Source organism: Protopterus annectens, chromosome 11.part0 (genome assembly GCF_019279795.1).
Source record: "Protopterus annectens isolate FY-2018-M chromosome 11.part0, PAN1.0, whole genome shotgun sequence".
Classification (NCBI taxonomy): Eukaryota; Metazoa; Chordata; order Ceratodontiformes; family Protopteridae; genus Protopterus; species Protopterus annectens.
This window is the reverse complement of record NC_056745.1, coordinates 1221117579-1221139015: the sequence shown is the minus strand read 5'-3', so window position 1 is coordinate 1221139015 and position 21437 is coordinate 1221117579. Positions and strand designations below refer to the sequence as shown.

Genomic DNA, 21437 nt, shown 5'->3' with positions numbered 1-21437 from the left:
CTGAGTTTCAGACATTGTGTCCCAATTTGTTACCTTTTTCGCCAAATCTACCCAATGTGTCCCCACCGCTTTAGTAATTGAAATATGTGGGCTATAACCTGAGCGATATAAAGAACTCATTTCCTTGGTCAAAGTACAGGTCACTACTGTATTACCTTGCTTATCCTAAAACATATCATTCAAAATTATCCTTGCACATTTGTGCCTAAAGAATTCTTTTTCAAATTCTTTATCCGGACCAGGGGCCTGTCTGTAGTACATAGTACAATGTAAGTGCGCCACAACCTGCGGTGAACCGCTCCTAGATTTACTTAAAGCTAGGTTGATCAAATCTGTATCAACCCTCCCCTGCCCATTTGAAATCAAGTCCTGGCTATACCGGTAAAATAAGTCTTGTACTCCTTGTACCACCAAGCCATCCGCTAAACTTTTCATCTCAATGCCTTTAGTTGTGGGAATTGCCGCTATTCCATACAAATGCATCAAATCTCTTCCCAGCAAATTAACTGGACAAACTTTTGATATAATTACCCTACACCTAACAGTTTGGTTTGTTTGCGGATCTGTGAACAATAGAGGATGAGACAGTGGTTCCTTATAGATTTTCACGTTTGCCGCTTTCACAAGGACAAACTCATCTGTTTCGCAGTTCGGGGGTAGAACTGCTGGACCCAAAAGTGTACGTGATGCACCTGAATCACATAAAAACTCCACTTTCTGTCCTTCAACCAAAAACTCTATCATGGGTTTTTGATCCAGATGCATAGCAATACCCAAATGTGCCAGGTTTATGACTTCACAGTCACAATCCCGCCCTTCCTTAATTTTCTGGGTGTCCTGACATTCATCGCAGAGAGTGTCTGCCTCATCATCATCACAATCATTCTCGCTTTCTTCTTCTCTACAATAATCACAATAATGAATTGGCGCCTTCCTTTACTATCATATAGTCATGCGGAGCCCTTGTTCGTAAGCTGTGGGGGATGTTACCACTCTTCGCAGTCGGCAGCAAAGTGCCCACGTCTACCGCATTTAAAACATTCTCCATGTTTTAACCTCCCTTCATATTCCTCTGAATGTCCACCCTGTTTATACGATGTGTCACATTTCGGGCCCCCACGTCTTTGTACGCCACCACGGCGCCCTTGCCCCCTTTGGTCCTGTACCAAAAATATACCACCATCATCCCCTACTGCTAACACTTGTACTTTCTTTTTCTTTTTTAAATTGAAATGTCACTCAGCATGCCATGCATATTCAAACAAAGGTTTCAGTCTACATGTTCTGTGATCAACCATATGCTTAGTTATAAAACTATTTATCGGAGCCCTACAACCTTTAAGAAAAGCGTTTTTTAATTGCTGTTCGTACGGACTATCAGTAGTCTGATCCTGCGGAATCATCATTCCACAATGGTTATTGAACACTTCTGTCAATCTTACAATATAGTGATCTACAGATTCATCATCATTTTGGATGCACTGATTTATTACTGTCCAATCTGCTCTTGGACGCCACTTATCAGAAATTCTCTTCAACAGATCAGTGACTCGCGTGTCTAACACCCCAGAATTATGCTTTAATGTAGTGCCGTCATCTGCCTTACATGTCCAAGTACCACAAACTAAGTGCCAATCTGGACCCAGGATTTGTCGCACTACTTGTTCTACTTCTAAACCATTTAGATGATAACTTAAATGCATACCAACTATGTCCTCAGAAAACGTTTGAAAATTAACCTTGGGATGAGGAATACCATCCGTAGCTCATTTTAAATCCTCTCTAGCCCAGGGATGATAAACTAAAATAGTTCGTTCTTGTCCAACATCCCCTGCTTATGGGTTAGCAACTTGTATTAAGGGAAAAGCTTCTGAGTGGTCAGAAAGTTTAATGGCCCAATGTCCTTGCCCTGCTGGTTCCGACCTTAACTGCATAGGTTGGTCTACCTGTTGCAAAGCAACCTTGGGTGCTATGGGAATTTGCGGGTAAATTGGAGGGGTCACAACATTTCCTTGAGCAGCCAATAACCCACCCTGCTGTACAGATCCCACATCTTCAGACTGATATTGAGGAGGTTCTGCCGGTACAGCAGCAGCAATTTCCCCATACGGTGGAGCAGTTGCCTGCCTTTGTACCGTACAAACTGTATGCTCATCCTCCTTATCTAAAAATAAAGATACTTTTCCACTTGGCACCAGTGATCCCTTTTGATTTATTTTTTTCTTTTTCCTGGCACTGTTTTTCTTTTATAGCTCGTTTATTTGCCTTTTCTACCCATTTTTGTGCTTTGGGAAATCCCAATTATCTTTGTTTTTTAGTTCTAGTTCCCGCATCTCTTTTCAAATCTCTAACCAATTTTGCACAGGCATTCTTATTCAGTGTACCATCAAAATCATATGTCGACTTCCACTTTTTCAAAAATTTAACATTATTTTTGTTTAAACCTTTCATATACTTAGCATCAACATTTAAACAGGCATCACTCTCACACTTGCAGCAACTCGAACCCATGCTTCCCCTAGATTTCTTATTTTACCTTCCCCTTCCTTTTTTTTTTTTCTTCTTTTTCCTTTTTTTTTCTTTGTAGGTATTCAGGGCTTATTATAAAATGGGACTATCTTAATGGGTGACCCTAACAATATAATCTTAACAAGTAATCCTACCCATCCTTAACTAAAAATAAAACCTTGTCGACAAGATTAAATTAAATTAAAAGAAATTTATTTTTCATCCTACCTGAGCCAGATGAGACTCCGTTTCCCCTTTTCATTCAGAAACCGTCCCTCAGATAGGGATCAGAGAGCGGCCGGCCTCTTTTCAACGGCAAATCAGTTGGAGGGCTTTCCGTGGAGGGAATCTTAAGATTTGAAACCCTCACCTGCACAGGTTTTTCGGTCTCTCTGTCGGTCTGATCCGTATCTTCATAGAGGTTTCCGGTCCAAAGGACCAAAATGTCAGAAGAAAAAATTAAAACGAGTCGCATCTGCCTCAGGCAATGAATTTTCCTGTATTAGCAGCTAACCAGATTACACAGCATGTTGGCCAAGATGTTCGGTCTGGACTGATCTGATCTCCTCTGATCTGATCTGATCTGATCAACTTGTTTACTGACATCAACTTTTATATTGCAAGCAAAACAACTTTTTGTTACATTTCTGACCGTTGACAGTTGGCTATGAAAAACATATAGGATAAACATGTTTATCACAAATTACCTCAAACCCACAGCTAGTACAGAATGTTCAAGAAGTACAGAATGTTCAATTCAACAATGGTAGCTCAAATTTTCCAGGACACACAGCCTGCCCCAGTAAATTAACTCTTACTCGGCCGTGCGTCCTTATCCCAGGCTTCACTGAGCTGTAACCAAATCTCTTTATTCTGTAATGCAGAAAACAGATATCATTCAGGCTCATAAGCAATGCTGCATTTTGTTCACAGATGAGGCCCATTTTTGATAGGCATATCCCAACAAATAACATGTTCACTTTGCAAGAACAGGAAAAAGACAAATAACAGTATGTTTTTAAAACTTTTTCTCTTAACAGTAACTGTAACAATAAGTATTAACAGCATTACTCCAGAGTATTGAATGTACAATACATTGGTTGTACACCTCTGTGCTGCATAATTTTAAAAAGAGAGGCCTCTTTTTCTCTTTTTCTTTAGTGTGATAGCTGATGATAAGTAAAATTGCTGGAGTTTGTACTGTAAATATCTACTGTAACCATTGCCACTTTGTCTACTGTATAGCATTGTTATTTTAAGAATTTATTGTATCCCATGATGCATTGCATGCACAGACTATTGCCAGTGTGTTTGTGATGACTAAAGTGTTAACATCTTTCTATTGAGCTGCCATCTTATACAGAAAAAAGATTGCCTGACTAAAATACTGCTGTATCATGACATTTCAGATATGGCCATCTTCTACTACTGGGTGATTGCTGGATCATGACAGCTATTGTTAACATTCTAATATCATGTGGTCCCCCATAGAAGGTGACATAAAGCTGAGCCACTACCAATGTATCAGTGATTTTGGTGATCATTCCAAGCAATATTGATAAGATGAACAGCTACTGCTAATATCCCTCCAAGTAAGGTAATATATGGCTTATCTACTAACAGTGTTCACATCATGAGAAGATGATCACGCTAAACAAGATAAGGAGCACACCTGCTAGTTTTAGTGTTCCATTTTCTTGGGGAGAGAGAGCCCTCCCAAAGATGGTGAGAAAGAGTTCAGGTACAGTTAATGTTCCTATGGTTCACAGTGGCCCTGCCATGTAAAGTGAAAAGAGGCTTAGTTGCTATCAATGTTCTTCTTTCTAGAGGATTCAAACAGTGTGAGTACTGACTTAGTTTTCATCAATGTTCTCTTGTATTGGGTAACACCCTCAATGAAGTCAACAGAGGGACTGGGTAGTCTCTATGTTCTTGTGTCTTAATGATTCCTCCCTGTGAAAGTGAGAGAGGGCTGTGCTAGTTTCAATATTCTAGTGCCTCAGATCACCTCCCCTAAAGAAGACAAGGAGGTGGGCTGTTATGTTTCCACATTTCAAAGGAAGTTCACCTGTACCACATTACTTTTTGCTTATTTTGCTTTGAGCAACAAGCTGTCCGAAATTCTTTTGCCTTTAGATTTGATCTGACTCTGACTCAAGTGATGCTATATACTCATAATAATCTTGCAGGTGGAGAAGAGTTTTTAAAAAAAAAAAAACAAGAATTGCCCACATTACTTGCTCCTGAGGAATCCTGGCTAGCTCTTGTTCTACAGATATAAGCTGTTTTTTTTTTCCATAGCAGAGACACCATACAGTTGTACATCTTAAATTAAGATACATCAAAGAACTGTATGATTCATAGTAAAGGTCCCAGAATATTGAGCAAAAGATTTGATTACGCAAACAGAAGCTAAGACTGTGGAGGCAAAAACCCACTGCAGTCTTCTCAAGTTAGTTGGTATCTAGCATACTACTCTGATAAACTTTCTTGTACAAGAGAACAAAGTAGCACATGCTTAAAAATAGCTTTCTGAAACATCTGTGTCATGTGTTAAGGAAAGACCAATGGCTGACTTAGTTACCTCCTTTGCCTTCCCACTGTTCTCAGATTGAAAGCAGTGACTTATCTGAAGACAGCAAAATAACATGAAATGCAAGTTCAGCGTTAAGTGAGGTCTAAGGTTTATACTAATCTTCTGAACGGAAATATTAAAGATTCTTTGATACCAGTAGGGCTCTGTGAGAGGACTGTCTGCTTTCTGGCTTGTGTTTACAAATTTACTGTTTGTATTTCATAAAAAAGCTGTATGTGTTAAGTTTGCTGTCCTAGGAAAGCCTGCACAAGTTGTATCATAACTTTTTGACAAAAAAACTTTTAAACACTCCAACAATGTATTAGAATCTGGCTGTTAGATTGGCTAGAATGCAAGATATTGTATTTATAACTTTTATCTATATGGCGTTTCCTAGACATGTATAATCCACTTACAAAAGATTTAAATTTCCAGTTGTTTACACAGTTTTAAATAATTAGTTATGGCCTTATTTGCATTTATGTGCCACTTGTTTGGATGGCCCTGGAAGCTAGCTGTATACTTAATGAACTGTCTTTTCAAAGTTGTGTCGTTTCTTAAGGAATTATTTTGTATACCAGCTACTTCAGTCAAGCAAAACAACAAATCAGTGTATCGACATCAGATTCCTTCTTCCTCTAGGATATATTCTTCTGGACAGAGGAATGCACAGCTGTTTGTTATTGAGACAAGTGAAGAATGTTTTCAGGTAGGTGGGTATTAAAGCTGCTTCCTTCAAGCAGACCTTTGAGATTCAGACATAACATACTAAATGTATATTTAAAATTCTTATGCTAACCATTTGTTACCTTACTGTACACTGCTGAGATGTGGCTTTACCATGTGACAGGCTTCTTTAACATCAGTGAACTATGAATTCTCCTTCCTGAAACTAACCACTGACTCTTCCTTCAATTCCCTTCCATGTATCACTGTACTTGCCATTCTGTAAGCCATTTTTTCCCTCTAAACATTTTTTTTAAAAAGCATTATGATGCACCTTCTATTTCTTTTAACACCCTTAAATTCTTTAGAAGGAAATACTTTATGGTCAACAAATCCATTTAATTTTACAACTCTCCAAGCAAGTATTGGCCTGTTTTCCTTACTGACTTGTTTAAAAAAAAAAAAAAAAAACAGCTGCACCACCATTCTCACCAATCTTTTATACAACTATTGATTATGTCTTTACAACTCAACAGTGACATTTTCTCTCTGTTCAAAAGATTTTTAGTGCTGTAAATAGTGTTGTACCATACTGATGTTTTCTTTATGAGGAATATGAAACGCTGCCTTGCCATTTTTTTTCAGTTTGTTTTTGCAAAATGTGGGCCACTGTTCCATGTCTGTGCTGCAGTATCAGCTCTTTTGATATTTATCCTGCTGTCTGTCTCCATAAAAACATCCTCCCATTTTCCAGTATGTTCTACACAAAACTGCACCCTGTAAAGCTGCCTGTAACCTATCAGTAACCCATTCTTTAGCCTCTGTTTGCAGTATATCTTACACAAATTAATTACAGCGTAACACTTTCCTACTTTTTGTTTAAATATACATTGTCTTGTGATCCACCATAAACCTGCTCTGCTTTGTTGCCAAGGTGATTTACTCATCTATAACCCATTTCTGCTCTATTTCTTCCCCTACATTATAGAAGAGTATATCCTGACTCTGTATCCCAGCTAGGTCTAGTTTTTATCATTTTTAAGATATTGTTCCTTGCTCCTCGGTGAAGAGTAATTATAATTTAAGTGAGAAGTGTACACACACACACACACACACACACACACACACACACACACACACACACACACACACACACACACACACACACACACACACACACAAAGTTGATGTATCTATTTGTATACCAGGTGTATGTGCTATGGTGGTAAGTAATAGTGGAATATTCAGCAGCTTTGGACTTAACACATGCACACATTTGGCTTATGTACAGAAGGACAGCTAACAACAAATGACAAGGATGGTTCACATATGCTGGAACTGTCTCTGTTCATGAAAGCGATCGAATTAGACTAAAAAAGGTGGAAGCATTACTGTAGCATAGCACATGAGAAGAAAGTGCACTGACCATCGAGTGAGTAAAATGTCAAGAACAAAGGGGCTGAAAGGGAGCTATGGATAATAAAAAGACATTCAGAAATGCCTACTATGAATATGCTATGTGGGTTTTGACCACATTTAACTATAAAAGAGAATGCAGTACAGATTTCATTTTCCAAGGCAGCAGTTAAGAAGCTGAATAAATTACTAATTGTTAAATAGTGCCAAAAACAGTTTACAGTGAATATTTATATATATATATATATATATATATATATATATATATATATATATATATATGTATATAGAGAGAGAGAGATTTTATATACATATATATATATATATATATATATATATATATATAAAGCAATCTCATGATCGACTGATTGATATGATTGTATATATATATATATATATATATATATATATATATATATATATATATATATATATATATGTATATATCTATATATCTATATATATATATATATATATATATATATATATATATACATATATATATATATATATATATATATATATATATATATATATATAGGTTTACATTCAGGGTTGAGCGCACATTGCTCGACCATACATTTGAACGACTTTTCTCCGGGAATCCCATAATGCCGAATGGTCAGAATGCCATAAAAACTCCGAATTCGACATTTCCAACTGGGGATTTGCAACACTTGCAATTGCAGTTTTGCGATGTTGCCACACTCCTTTCGATCATTCACCGGTCGACCATATGCATGTACACCTATATGGCTCTACTTTACATGGTCGACTCTTCAGAAAGTTGACTTTCATATGGCCGAGACCATACGATCGACTTTCGAAAAGCCGATAATGTAAAATAAACAGATAACACACACCAAACACTTACCTTTCAACTGTTAGCAGGGGGCAAGGCTTCCCCCCCGTAACTTAAATATACCAACTCAGAGATCGCACTTCAGTGTGGAAGAGGAAATTTTCCCATTCCACACCGTATGGAGATAGCAGTTCCCCATGGTCGGCTTTTCGAAAGTCGGTCATATGGTCTCGGCCATATGAAAGTCGACTTTCTGAAAAGTCGACCATGTGAAGGGGACCCATATATATATATATATATATATATATATATATATATATATATATATATATATATATATATATATATATATTAGAAAAGTATATGTATTTAATGAAAGAACAACTTAATGCTCAAATATTGAAACTGTTAGTATTCAGCAAATTTATTGTATGTATTAGAAAACCATTCATTGAAAGAATGTATAACTGCTTTAATGCTACTGTGAGGAAGGCATACTGAAATTGCATGTGTGGCAAACAGAATTCAAAGTACAATAAACACACAAGTAACTGTAATGTTTACAATGCTGCCTAAAAGCCCTAGAAATGACAGTAACATTCACCCAAAAGATTTGAGACCACCAATAAGAGAAATGATTACTTAAAAATGAAAACAAAAAGTGATGGTCTAAACATGGCTGAACTTTTGTAAGTTGTAATACAATGGCTAAGTACCCTTGGGCAGATAGTATAAGTAGGGAAACTCCCAACTGCCTCACGAAGTTGTTTTCCCCTTGATTTGCTTTGAAAGATTTTGATTGGTGAGCAGAATGGGTATTAGACTGTAACTGGCTGTAGGGACAAACGAGTTAACAGGAACAGAAACTAAGACTTAAAAAATAATATTCATTAGTTAGTTTTTGTTCAGTGGTCCAGAGATTGTTCCTATGCTGTACTGTAGAAGTTTTATATGACTTTGAAAGACGATTCTTGTAAACTTCATTGGCTCATCTCAGCATTGTGAGATATGCTGCTACTGCAAGGACTCATTGAATAAAGATGATATCATTTTTTGTAGAAAATATATCCTCCTGGCTATTTTTTGATGAGTAGAAAATGTCTCTTTCTTGTAGGCGTTGGCTGCTCAATGTATGTTGCTGCCATTTAACTATGTCTTTGAAGATTTAGTCTGCTAACCTCATAAAAGTTAAATGTACTGATTTATTTGCTTAGACTTTACCAGTCATGATACAAATTTGTACTTGAAGGGGAATATCAAATAATGTTCATATAACAATACAGAAATCAAGGTAATAATAATATACAATACCTCCACCTTTAAAGAGGAACAACTTAATGACTGAATATGATGTGAGTAAACAATGTGACTGACTTTTCATGAACTGATTAATGCTGGGGAAGCAGAATGAAAATGTTCTTATGCTGTATGGAGGTGTGCAGAAGTATTTCCTTTTTGTCCCTGCTTTTTCAGGACATCATCATCAACTAGTGAAAGTTTGAGTTTGCATCTTCTTAAATGGATGCTCACCCCAGCTTCCACCTTTAGTCGTGTATTCCTGGAAGTAGACTCAACGCATCCCTGAATCAATCAGCAGGATCACACTTGCAATTTGTCTTTACAAGAGGAACATCCTCTTGAGTCACCTAGATATAGCTTAGTGACAGCACTTGTGACACCCCCATTGCAGGGCCTTTTGTTCAAACCATAGACTTTAGCCAGCTCTTTAAGGTCTGGTGGTACCTCTTCTTATGGATGCAGGCATACACCCGCAGTGAACAAAACCTGATACCACCACTAGATCCAGTTCAGACTTCACAAGATCACAAGTGACTGCTGGTGATTGTATTCCCAAGCACTGCTGCACTTGTGCCCAGATCCATTATAGTGTTACACTCAGATGCATCATTCTTGCACAAGCTGGTCCAGTCAGATCCTCCCTGTTCCACTGCTTCCTTGGAAGATTCAGTGGAACTTAAAGATTTTATCACAGAGATAGATAAAGACAATATAATCTTCCCCTAAAGCTCCCCAACTGATGATCCTTACTGTGAGCAAACCTTCATCTTATGAAGTCCAGCCTGTACTAATCTCCCACCTCACTCCTTCTCCCAGGAGACATTGAAAAGTATCTTTGGAAGAAAGAGGAGGATGAGCAGCATGTCAATCCCTCTATGGAGCACTTCATTAGAGATGCCATGCATACAGCCATGAACCACCCAGATTCTGCTCCAGTGGCATCCAAGAAAATGTGTGCCCCTTATAAGGCCATGGCTAATTGAAGCAAGATTCTGGCAGGGTATCATAAAGTTCATTCCTCGTTGAACACCTCTGTTCAGCAAAGGACCCAGGGACTACAGCACTTTTTCACCTTCTTCCAGGCAAGGAGTGTAAAGTAATAGACAAGATGAGCAAGAGAGTATTTTCTTCTAATATTTTGGAGCTCAAACCATCAACAGTGTCTCTCACCTGTCCAGTTTATATCCCTCCCTGGTAGAGCTAGTGATGGAAAGCTTTTACCCTCCCTAAGTCTATCTATCTAAGGGGAGACAGTTAAAACTCTTGTTGTGTTTCAAGGAGACTGCCATGTGGTCCACTATAATTTTGACTCTGCTAATGCTTCAGCTAAGTCAACAGATATAGGCAAATGCAGGATGGCATGGCCGAGGCTGTTCTGCCTCAAGGATAATTTCAGGTTGTCCATCCTAGATAATCAATTCTGGAAGAGGATATATTCAGCAAACTCTCTCAGGATGTAGTGGATGACCCCCTGAAAAATAATGCAGACTGTCACCATGACTGAGTGCGCTTGTGAACCATTCACAGCTCATTATCTTCTTCTTCTTATAAGTTTACTCACCCCTCCAAAATGAAGACACTCTCTCAGAGAGTTGAGGTCCTTATGCACAGAACAGTGTTGCTCCTTTAATGGTGTCCAGATGACCCCTAGATGCAATTTTGACTGTCTCCTTGTGCTGTCCATGAAAAGGTTCTCTGCGTTTATCCTGTAATAGATGACAGTCACCAAGGACCAGCAGGTACTTAACATGCTCATGGATGGACATATCTTAGGCTTCTTAGATCCTTCTGTAGAAATGGTTCCACTCACAGTCCAAGTCATCTTTACAGAGTCCTCGGCACAGGGTCAGACTGTATTTATAAAAAGGGCAGTAGAATCTGCTCTAATCTTTTGATGAAATCATACATTCTATCCTCATCTCTTTTTTGTTCCAAAGTGGACAGAAGGCTTCTGCCCCATTCTGGGCCTTAGTGCCTTTACTGAGCAAATCCATTATGTCAAATTCTGGAGAATGACTCTCCAGGAGCCATGTGCCTGCTGCCATAAGTAGCTGAATGGTGTCATTGTATAAGTCTGGTTCCAGTTGAGAGGTTCCTTTGATTCACCCAGATGAACATGACTTTCAATGCACTTATTCATGGCTTAGTTTGAATTAATATGTTTCTATAAATGTAATTTTGTTAAAAATGATGTAAAATATTATTTTCGTTTTTATAGATGATTTAATTTTTATATGTGAAGGGGGTAAGAGTGAACTTTTGCAGTTTGTTGCTGATTTACAACAAAATACATTCAATTTGTCATTTGATGGGCTACAGTATAGAACCCAGGTCTCTTATTTAGATCTAACACTTAAGGGTTTGGATAATGGCAAAATCTGTACTGGGGTACATAGGAAATTCTTAGATGGAAGCCAGTACCGGGATGCTACTAGTTGTCATCCCCCCATGTTCTATCATCTTTGCCATATGGCGATTTTTTAAGATTATCTAGAATATGGAATGTTGAGTCAAATTTGTTGGATGAAATATATAATACTTCCATTATGTTTTATAATAGAGGTTATAGTATGCAAGCAATAGAAGAAGCTAAGCAAAAACTTTTTGTGTTAAAATCAAAAAACAATGTTAGTGATAGGTTGTGGGTCATTGGGGGCTAGAGAGAATGGTGGAAACAAGAATGAACATGTAATTTGTTACCACATATAACATTCAAAGTGATGAAGTTAGTAGTATTGTAAGATATTATTGGAATTTTCTCCACAAAGATGGGGATTTGAGTAAAATTTTGAGTAAGCACCTTATGATGTCATACAAACGGGGAAGAAGTTTAAAGGACATGCTTGTTCATGGAAATGTTGTCTTACCAAAAAGTAACTTAAGTGTTTGTCTAACATCTGTGGGCACTTATAAATGCAACAGTTGTTCTATTTGCAAATATATAATATGCTCCTTTGAAAATATGAATAAAATCAAATATGTACCAAGGGGACGTTTTTCATGCAACAGCAAGGGGGTTATTTATGCCTTAAGATGCCTGTGTGGTTTCTTTTATATTGGTGAAACAAAAATAAGTTTTAAAGTGAGGTTAATGGAACATATCAGGGACATAAAAATTAAAAGGAAGACAAGATTTTTGGCATGTCATTTCAGAGATGTACACGACAGTGATTTTTCTATGCTTCAAGGTTGTATTTTAGAGCAAGTATTTGTTGAAAATGATGATGAAATTCTTTTGAAAGAAAAACTGTTATACAAAGAGTCTGTTTTTATTCTTAAATATCATATTTTGCCATATGGGACTGAATGGAGAGGTTAATTGGAAGTATTTTATTTAATATTTTGATTGTATTATTGATTGATTGAGTTTGTTTTTTGTTTAAAAGGTAGCACATTTTTAGCTGAATTTTGTAACTCCTGGAAGGTTTTGTACCGAGGCGCTAGAGAATAAAATACTTTTGGGTCTGAACCAGTGGTCTTGATTTTCTCTTTGTTGCTAGTTGCATAGACTGGATGACTTTCAGTTCAAATTAATGCTGTTTTGTTTTTTTTTCCAGTACACAGGGGGTGTTCATTAGGGTGCTGGTACACCTTGCAGGTACAGGAGCTCCACATATCCCCTATCTAAATGACTTGGTATCCCCATCAAATAAATCTCTGGTATCATTCTTGTAGCTGACATTCATGTGTTTGATATCTGTAAACTGGGAAAAATCTTGTTAAACCTCATCTCAGACTACCTTCATTATTGCTGAATTAGATACTTTTCACCATCTGTTTTTGCTGCCTATGGAGAGGACCAGAATATCAAATCCTTGGTCTGTCTGTGGAACAGTGCAGTGGAAGATTCAAGTTCAGACCCTCCAGTGTCTCCTGGGCCTTGTGGACACCATAACGTGACACTACCTTTTCACTTCTGAGGATGAAGGATTTGTAAAGGACTATGATATGTCAAAAGCTAAGAAACCAAGTGCTCCAGTCTTTGTCACCAGTTCCTAGAAGGGTGGACATTCCTCAGAAATTTAAGACTGGATTTTCCCTTCCTGCAGCTGAACTCATTACAGATTCTGATGACGAATGCTTCATTGGTATAGTGGGGTGCTCACCAGTGCTTCTGTTTGGTATAAGGGGAAGTGGTCCTTCTGGAGAGGGGTTGCCACATCACTCTGAAGGCTCTAGAGAGAGACATAAGCTTCAAGGCCTACTCCTTATTTGGCCCAACAACCAGTCCATTATGTGGTTTGTAAACAAGCAAGGGGGCATACACTCATACTCCATGTACAGAATGTCGACTTCAGTCTGGAAGTGATAGACAGGAGTATCACTGTCTCTGATGTTTATATTGTAAGAAGTCATTGTGCTGGTTTACTTTCTACAGCACTCATCTAGTTTTTTTCATTCAGATGAGGATTTGAAATTTGTGTCTGCTTCATGTCTTTAGGAAGTGGGACACTTTGGAGATCAACTTGTTTGCCACTAGGGGAAATATGATGCTCCCCTTCTGGTTTTTCATTCAGCAGCGTGAATGGATCTAGAATTAGGTGACTTCTCCCTTTTGTTATAAAGCATATTCATGAGTAGATTCTCAGCATCTCCTGTGGTTTTAATCTTAATAAAAAACTTAGAAAAGAAAGGCCAAAGGTCATCCTTATCATTCACTGGTGGCTGTGAAAAGTGAGGTTTCAGGCTCTTAGGCCATTGGTAGTGTGGAAAACCTTCCTGGTTTAATCCAAGGAAATCATCCATTGTTAGGGCAGCAACTTGCTCCATCTCAGTGCTTGGGTTTTGCTGCAGACTCACGCTGCCCTGAGCTCGTTGGATGTTCTAATTGGACTGTTAATGGAGACTGAAGCTGGGAAGAAACCTTCAACCTGATGGACATACTATTTCAAGTTGAAGAGGTTCTTTATTTGAGCAGAGAGATACCCTATGCCTGCCCCATTCAGACAGAATGCAGGTGCACCCAGCTTATGTTAGGGTAATCTCTTTAATTTGATTTTCAGTTATTTCATAGTCATGGTACACACTCCAGTTATTTATGTTTATTATGACTTTGTGGAGAGCAGAAATGTGGCCGGCATTGGCTGTCAGGCAGTTCTTTAAAGTGGTTCTTCATCTCTTACTACATTAGAAGAACCCCTGTCTTCTTCACAGCCTGAACATCATGAATGAAAAGTGTGTTTCTCAGCTAGCCAACTCCACTGATTCAGCAGCTATGAAAAGTGAATTGGTAGCATCTACTTCTTGGAATACACTCCCTTTCACTGACCTGATTGGCCCAAGAGCTTGTCAACTACTAGACTGCCAAAAAGCAATGTGTGAGAACTCCTAAATAAAAAAGGAGCACAAACACACACACTACATCCTCCTGATCCTAAAGGGGAAGAGAGGAGGGACAGAAAATGAAAATAAAACAGCAAGATAAGGCTCCCTTGAACAAATAAAGTGTCCCCTCTAGAAAGGCATTATTATTAGCAATTATGAAAAGTTAATCTCTTGGAAAATACTTTTCTGCATGTCTATCACTTCTGCTGCTTGCTTATCTTTCACTGGCCAGGTTGGCCGAAGACCTTGTCAGTCACCAGACCACCCTTAAGCAATGCTGAAAGGGGTTGATGATGTCTTTAAAAATATATGAGAGAACACCTAAATAAAAAGAAAAACACACTTCTTCCTTCTGATCCTTAAAAGGAAGGGAGAAAAGAGAGAAAATTAAAATAAAACAGCAACACAAGACTCCTTTGTACAAGTAAATTGTTCACTCGAGAAGGGTGCTATTTAACTGACTTTTACAGGCCTGATTGGCCCAAGAATGTGCTAATCACTAGACCAAAAAGAAAGTGATGTAGAAGGAGTTTTCAGTGTCTTTAAAAGATGTGGGTGAACTCTTAAATGGAAAGAAACATGCATTACCTCCTCCTGATCATAAAAAGAAAGTGATGGAAGGCAGAAAATAAAAATAAAACAGCAACACGAGGTTCCCTTGTAAAAGAAAATTGCCCTCTTAAGGACACTTGCCTGATTGGCCCAAGAAATAGTGAATCACTAGACCATCAGGAAGAAATGAAGAAGGAGTTCCCAATGTCTTCAAAAATATAGGAGGGAGCTTAAATAAAAGGAAACACAGACGGTCTCCTCCTGATCCTAAAAGGGAAGTGGGGGATCAGAAAATAAAAATAAAACAGCAACACATAGCTCTCTTTTGGAAAATAAGTAATGAATAAAAGTAACACAACAGCTGAATAAACCTCCTACACCCCCACTTATATGTAGTTCACAGTCTCTCAGACATCTAAGTAGAAGTCGGCAAGTATAGAAATTATGTTTATTTCAAAAGAAGTCTGTTTTTGATATAAGTGATGGCCTCATGCTTTGCTAAGGTAATAATTCTACACAACAAACTTTCACTTATTGTAAATTGATTTAATGTATTCATTAAAATACCCACAGATAAAACTACATTTTCTGTATTCCATAACAAGAAAAAAGGGGAGATGTAGAGGAATGGGGTCATTATTACATTAATGAAGTTTCAGAACTTTGAATACCATATGGTCAACACCATATGATCAAAGTTCTGAAACTTCGAAACTCTAAAAAAAACCCACCTAAACAAACAAAAGTAAATGCTTTAAGCAGGGGGGCAAGCCCCCCTGCACCCCACAACCCCCGCAACTTAACTATACCAACTTTGAGATCGCGCTACAGCGTAGGAAAGGAAAATCTTCCCTTTCCACGCTATTCTCCTTTAAAGTGTGATCTTGGAGTTGGTATATTTAAGTAGCGGGAGGTATGGGGGTTGCAGGGGGGCTTGCCCCCCTGCTAAAACACTTTAAATTTACTTTACTTTGTTTTTTTTAGAGTTTCGAAATTTCAGAACTTCGATCATATGGTGTCGACCATATGGTATTCGAAGTTCTGAAACTTTGTTAATGTAATATAGACCCGAGGAATGTACCTTTAAATACCAGAGAGATTAGGAACAGTAAATGTGTGAATACATGATGTGTACATGTCTTTCTAGGATGCAGCTACAACAGATACTTCATGGAGACTGGGCACACATCAGGGTTGTTTGAGTCTTTTTCTGAGCATCCCGATATGCATTATAAATGTGATATATATATATCCTGAAGTGGGTATCATATAGGATAATGCCAGGTATACCTACAATTGTCTTTCATGCTGAGAAGATCAGAAGTCTGTGGGTTCAACTCCCATTTCATGTTCTTGGATTGATGTTCCAATATGGACACTGCAGTGCAGCGTTTAGGAGAGTGAGAAATGTTGCAGTCCTAGGGTAGCATTCCTTGGAACAGACATTAAGCAGATGCTCCATTAGCTTGAGCTAGTGGCAGATTAGCTGGATATGTAAACAATAACTGTTGAGTGGGTGGGGTAAATCCTCATATACCCACACCCATGAGTTAATTATTGTGATTATACAATGACATTATTTAAGAAAGAAGTTGCTTACCTTTCTTAAATAATGGCTTTGTATAATGGCTCCATGGTGTTCCTCCATAATGTTTCTTTTTCTTCCGCATTTGTTGATGTACTGTTGGTGTTGTTGTGCTTATGGGACTTATGTTCCCATGCTTGCATAATATATCAGTGCTTTTCAATAGAAGAATTGGAAAAAATAGAATCTCTATTGCTTTTTTTATAAAAAAATCAGAAAGCTCAGAGGTATGAAAGTCTGCCAGGACAGTGGAGAAATACAAAGAAAATCAGGTGCCTTTCTTTAGTTTTGCAGAACATATCTGATTTTTCCTTGTATTTGGCTTGCCCTCCATACATACTTCTCAACCTCTTGGCTCAAGAAATGTGGACAAAGCCCCCAAAATATTAAAAAGATTGTGAATTTGCTCTAATAAACCTAGAAAGCTGCTAGAATAACAGGATTTGTGTTAGCGGGAATTGTCTGAAGGATATGAAGTCTGATATTCAAATGCATGTCATTATTTAATGACTTCACTCCTCAGTGATTTATCAGAAAACCACACATTCTATGAGGAATAGACCAAAAATATGAAGCAAAGATCTGGACAGCTGAGATTATGCCTCCATAGCATATATGAGTAGAAAAACGTCTGGCTGCTCAATGGTACTTTAGTGGCCTGACATTTTTTTATTGGTATACGCTCGATTTACAATGGGCACGCTGTTTGGTCTGTCCAGTCAGCATGCTATTTTTTGAATAACAATGCCCTATAATTGTATAATAAAGATTTTGTTGCATTTATCAAAAAGAGTAGGATTTTATTTTTCCTGGAGTGTTGACAAAATTCTCCCCAGTTTGCATATTTACCATCTTGGGTCAACCTTCAAAAAAGTCCAGTGGCCTGGGGGGAGTGCAATGTAGTCAGCAAAATAAATAAATGCATGGATTCTTTTGTTTTTTTAGTCATTGTGAACATCTGTTTGCTGGTATGTTTCTTTGCTGTATCACTATTACCTAATCCTGTGTTCTCGAGTGCAATGACATTTTGATTATCTTTGATGCTTTCTTACTCATGTTGCATTTATTATACATATCATTTGATACAACATTAATTGTCCATTTCAGAGTTGGAGTTTATGACATGTATGGTAAGTCCAGATATCACTTTGAAATAATCACCCCAGCACAGTCCAGTGGAACTGGTCATTTAATAACATTAAATAAATATGTTAAGAAATTAAATAAGTATATTAATATTTTTTAATGTTTCCCCTACCTTTCAATAGCTGTGGACCATCAGAGCCCATGACTTATCAATTACTCATTTACTTGTACCAGCCTGCGACAGTCTAATCATCTCATCATATTATGCAGGTCTGCTGATTTTCAGTGAGCACAGACTTGCTCATTTTAAAGTAATAGACTGTAAGAAAAAACAGTAAAGGCATTGGTTCAAGGTATCTAGGAACTGTTATCCATACCTGTTTTTAACCAAGTTTTTCATATGAGTATACTGCGTATAGTGAATGATAAACAGGTATGCTGACTGACCCTAAGTGCGTACCCACTTGTCTTGTTGTGATTTCTGCAATGGTGTTCTGAAATACTGAATGAGCAAGGGCCCTTGGCCTTCACATTATCCTGCAAATGCTGCTTATTCTATGTCCCTCCTGATGCCTCTCTGGTCGCCTTCAAAAGGAACCTTGACGATTGGATGGGAGATAGGAAATTCACCCTGGGGATCATGTCAGTCACCCTGCTAGACAGGGGTCCAGAGAAGTAAATATTGTGTGAAGAAATAGCCAGGGAATTGTTATGGCTAGGCTTGTATAGGCCATAGGGCCGATAGCCTAGTATCAACCTATGAACCTATGAGTAGGCTAATGACCACTCATCACATTTCCATATGCAGAGACGGAGTCTCATTTCCAAACTCAGGAGTCCTTGTTGTGCCAATCAGTTTTCAGTGTCAGTGGACCAGCATACTAACCATATGTGTTATATTTAGAATAACAGGCATACTGTGGACTATTATAGCAATAACCCATGCCTGGGTGTGGGTAATGCTGGATTTTCCCACGGTTGGTGTGGTTTGGTCATGAGGGTGAAGCCCGAGTGGCCAAACAAAGACAACCGTGGGAAATCCAGCATTACCTACACCCAGAAGTGGGTTATTGCTATTATAAAATGAAATTATTTAAGAAAAAAATAATTACTTTTCTTAAATAATGGCATTGTATAATGCCTCCTTGCTGCCCTTCCACAGCTGTCTGGTATTCTGCGGCAGTTCTGATGTACTGCGCATGAGTATGCTTATGCAGTACATCAGAGCTGTGGGCAAAAGCAATGGAGAAAGCAAGATCTCCATTGTTTTTTACAAACTGTCTTGCTATGTTAAACCCATTTAACATAGCGAGACAGCTTTAAAAAAAACATTTTTTTAAAGCTGTCTCGCTATGTTAAACCCATTTAACATAGCGAGACAGTTTTGAAAAAAATCAATGGAGAAAACAAAATCTCCATTGCTTTTTACAAAGTGTCTCGCTATGTTAAAGGAGTTTAACATAGTGAGACAGCTTTAAAAAAAGCAACAGAGATCTTGCTCTGTTGCTGTAAAAGAGTTATACTAATTAAACCCATTTAACATAGCGAGTCACCTTTAAAAAAAGTACAATGAACACAGTAAAAAAAATCTGCTACTATGAATATCTGCCACAGAAAGCAATTTGATTTGACTTCATTGCTTTTCATCTGAAAGGATGCATTTAACTTGGAGCATTTTTAGGCACATCTATCAACATACCTAAAATGTTGTCACCATTCATTGCAGTATCATTATCCAAGCATATGCACAGAAGCCAACATGAAGGCTAACTTTCCTAATCTTTGATAACAGGCAAAGTTCAGTCCACTTTTCGATAGTGAGGATCCTCATAAGAAGAAAAAATGCAGTCTTAACAGCATCCTAAGTCCTTTTCCCTAAAACAATGGAATATGTTTTCCATATAAAATTAACTGATTACCTAAATCAACACAACTTCCTAAGAACTATTCTGCCTGGTTCTACACTGGAACAGACTACCCAAAGAGCACTCCTAAAGCTTGTAGATGTTGCTACTAATTGACTGAAAGACCTACATTCAGCAGCATTTTTCTAAAAAATTCAGAAGCCTTTGATGTGGTGCACTATAAATTAATACTGAATAGGTTTCAAAATATCAGTTGCAGACAACAATTGCTTGGCTTTGAAGCTGCTTAGAAAACTGAGCCCCATCTCTTACACATTCACATCTAACATATGTATGGCACAAGGATCTGTTCTAGATCCCTTACAGTAACCATATACAAGAGAACTCCAATGAGGTTTACTATGATTCAATATGCAGGCAGTAATATACTGATTCACAGTTCTTACAACTTATTGATAATACTATTTGACAGTCAAAAATGGCTTCAAACTCCCATCAGCTCTCTGTACCAAAGTAATTTTATTTTGATTTTAAAGAGAAAACAAATGATTCATATTAAATAATCCATCCAAATATGGAGGTTATGACTATCCATGGAGCAACAGGAACTATTGAGAGTCCTGGAGGGAAAATGTCTTGGCATCACAGTAATTGTAAACTATCATTCCAAGAATATTTCCACTTTTCACTAAAACATGTTAACAAAATCTTGGAGTACTTTACAGGCCAAAACTATGTCTGCTACCAAAACCAAAGCACTGTACAGCAGAAGCCTTACTTCTATTTAAACTATTATACAGTCATATCCATTGATAATCATAAAAATGTATTCTTGTCTCAGAAATTACTACAAAATAGGCAAATGTAATAACCAAACAACTTACTCACACTGTAAAATACTGAAAGGCTTAAAACGAATGTCTTTAAAACTGAAAATTAAATATACCTAGATAACTGTCACATGGAGACGTCTACATACTAATCCATGTCCCGATATCACTGTTGTATTAACATAGCATGCACCAAATAGAGAATTTATGTCCATAAATGATAAACACTGAACAAAAACAGTAATAAAAATATGCAATCTAGCATCCCATTTGAATGGAACTCCCGTTTTATACACAGAAGATCTGCAGCCCCTTTGTCAACATTTAAAGATCAATGCAGAGTACACTAATACTCCTTGACAATCTGCATTAAGCAATTATGTTTTCAGGCAACATCAGGCAACTTCCTTCAACTGCAGTCTATATCAGACAGCCAAAAGCTCTTCTTGCATAACTGCCCAGTCAACCCATCATGATTCTCTTGATAACGCTGCTACTTAACTGTTACTCTAGTAACATTTCCTGGTATATTTCATTTGATCCCACTTTCACACATTACAGCATTTATATCATCATGTTCAATTTAGTTCTAAATCTCTTCACTTTTAGCATATCCATACATAATCATTGTACTGTATTCTATGCATATGTTTCAAAATTATTGTATGACAATTCTCCTAGCAGTTATGTGCTTTATATAACCATTCCATACATTTATAATATTTGGTATTCCCTATTATAAACACCTTATATACTATTTTTACAAGTTTACTCTATACTGTACACACTGTCTTGCTGACAGATTTTATAATCCTTCTGTTTTCTACCATATAAACAGCTTTAGGATTCTGTTAAATCGTACATTCATGCATGTGGAATATTGTACTTTAATGATGTATTGACTTTGTCTTTTCTTTCTTTTTTCTAC

The 21437-nt window shown here is 37.5% G+C and overlaps 1 protein-coding gene across 1 annotated transcript in view; it reads left to right on the top strand.

Annotated features, from left to right (window-relative positions):
* Positions 1-5139: 5139 nt before the first annotated feature.
* The window catches only part of LOC122814863 (kelch repeat and BTB domain-containing protein 11-like), a 142634-nt gene continuing 126336 nt past the window's right edge, over positions 5140-21437 (top strand). The window contains exon 1 of the mRNA XM_044087142.1: positions 5140-5792. Within this exon, the coding sequence (XP_043943077.1) occupies positions 5547-5792 (246 nt within the window). The 5' untranslated portion in view covers positions 5140-5546. The remainder of the gene's footprint in view (positions 5793-21437) is intronic.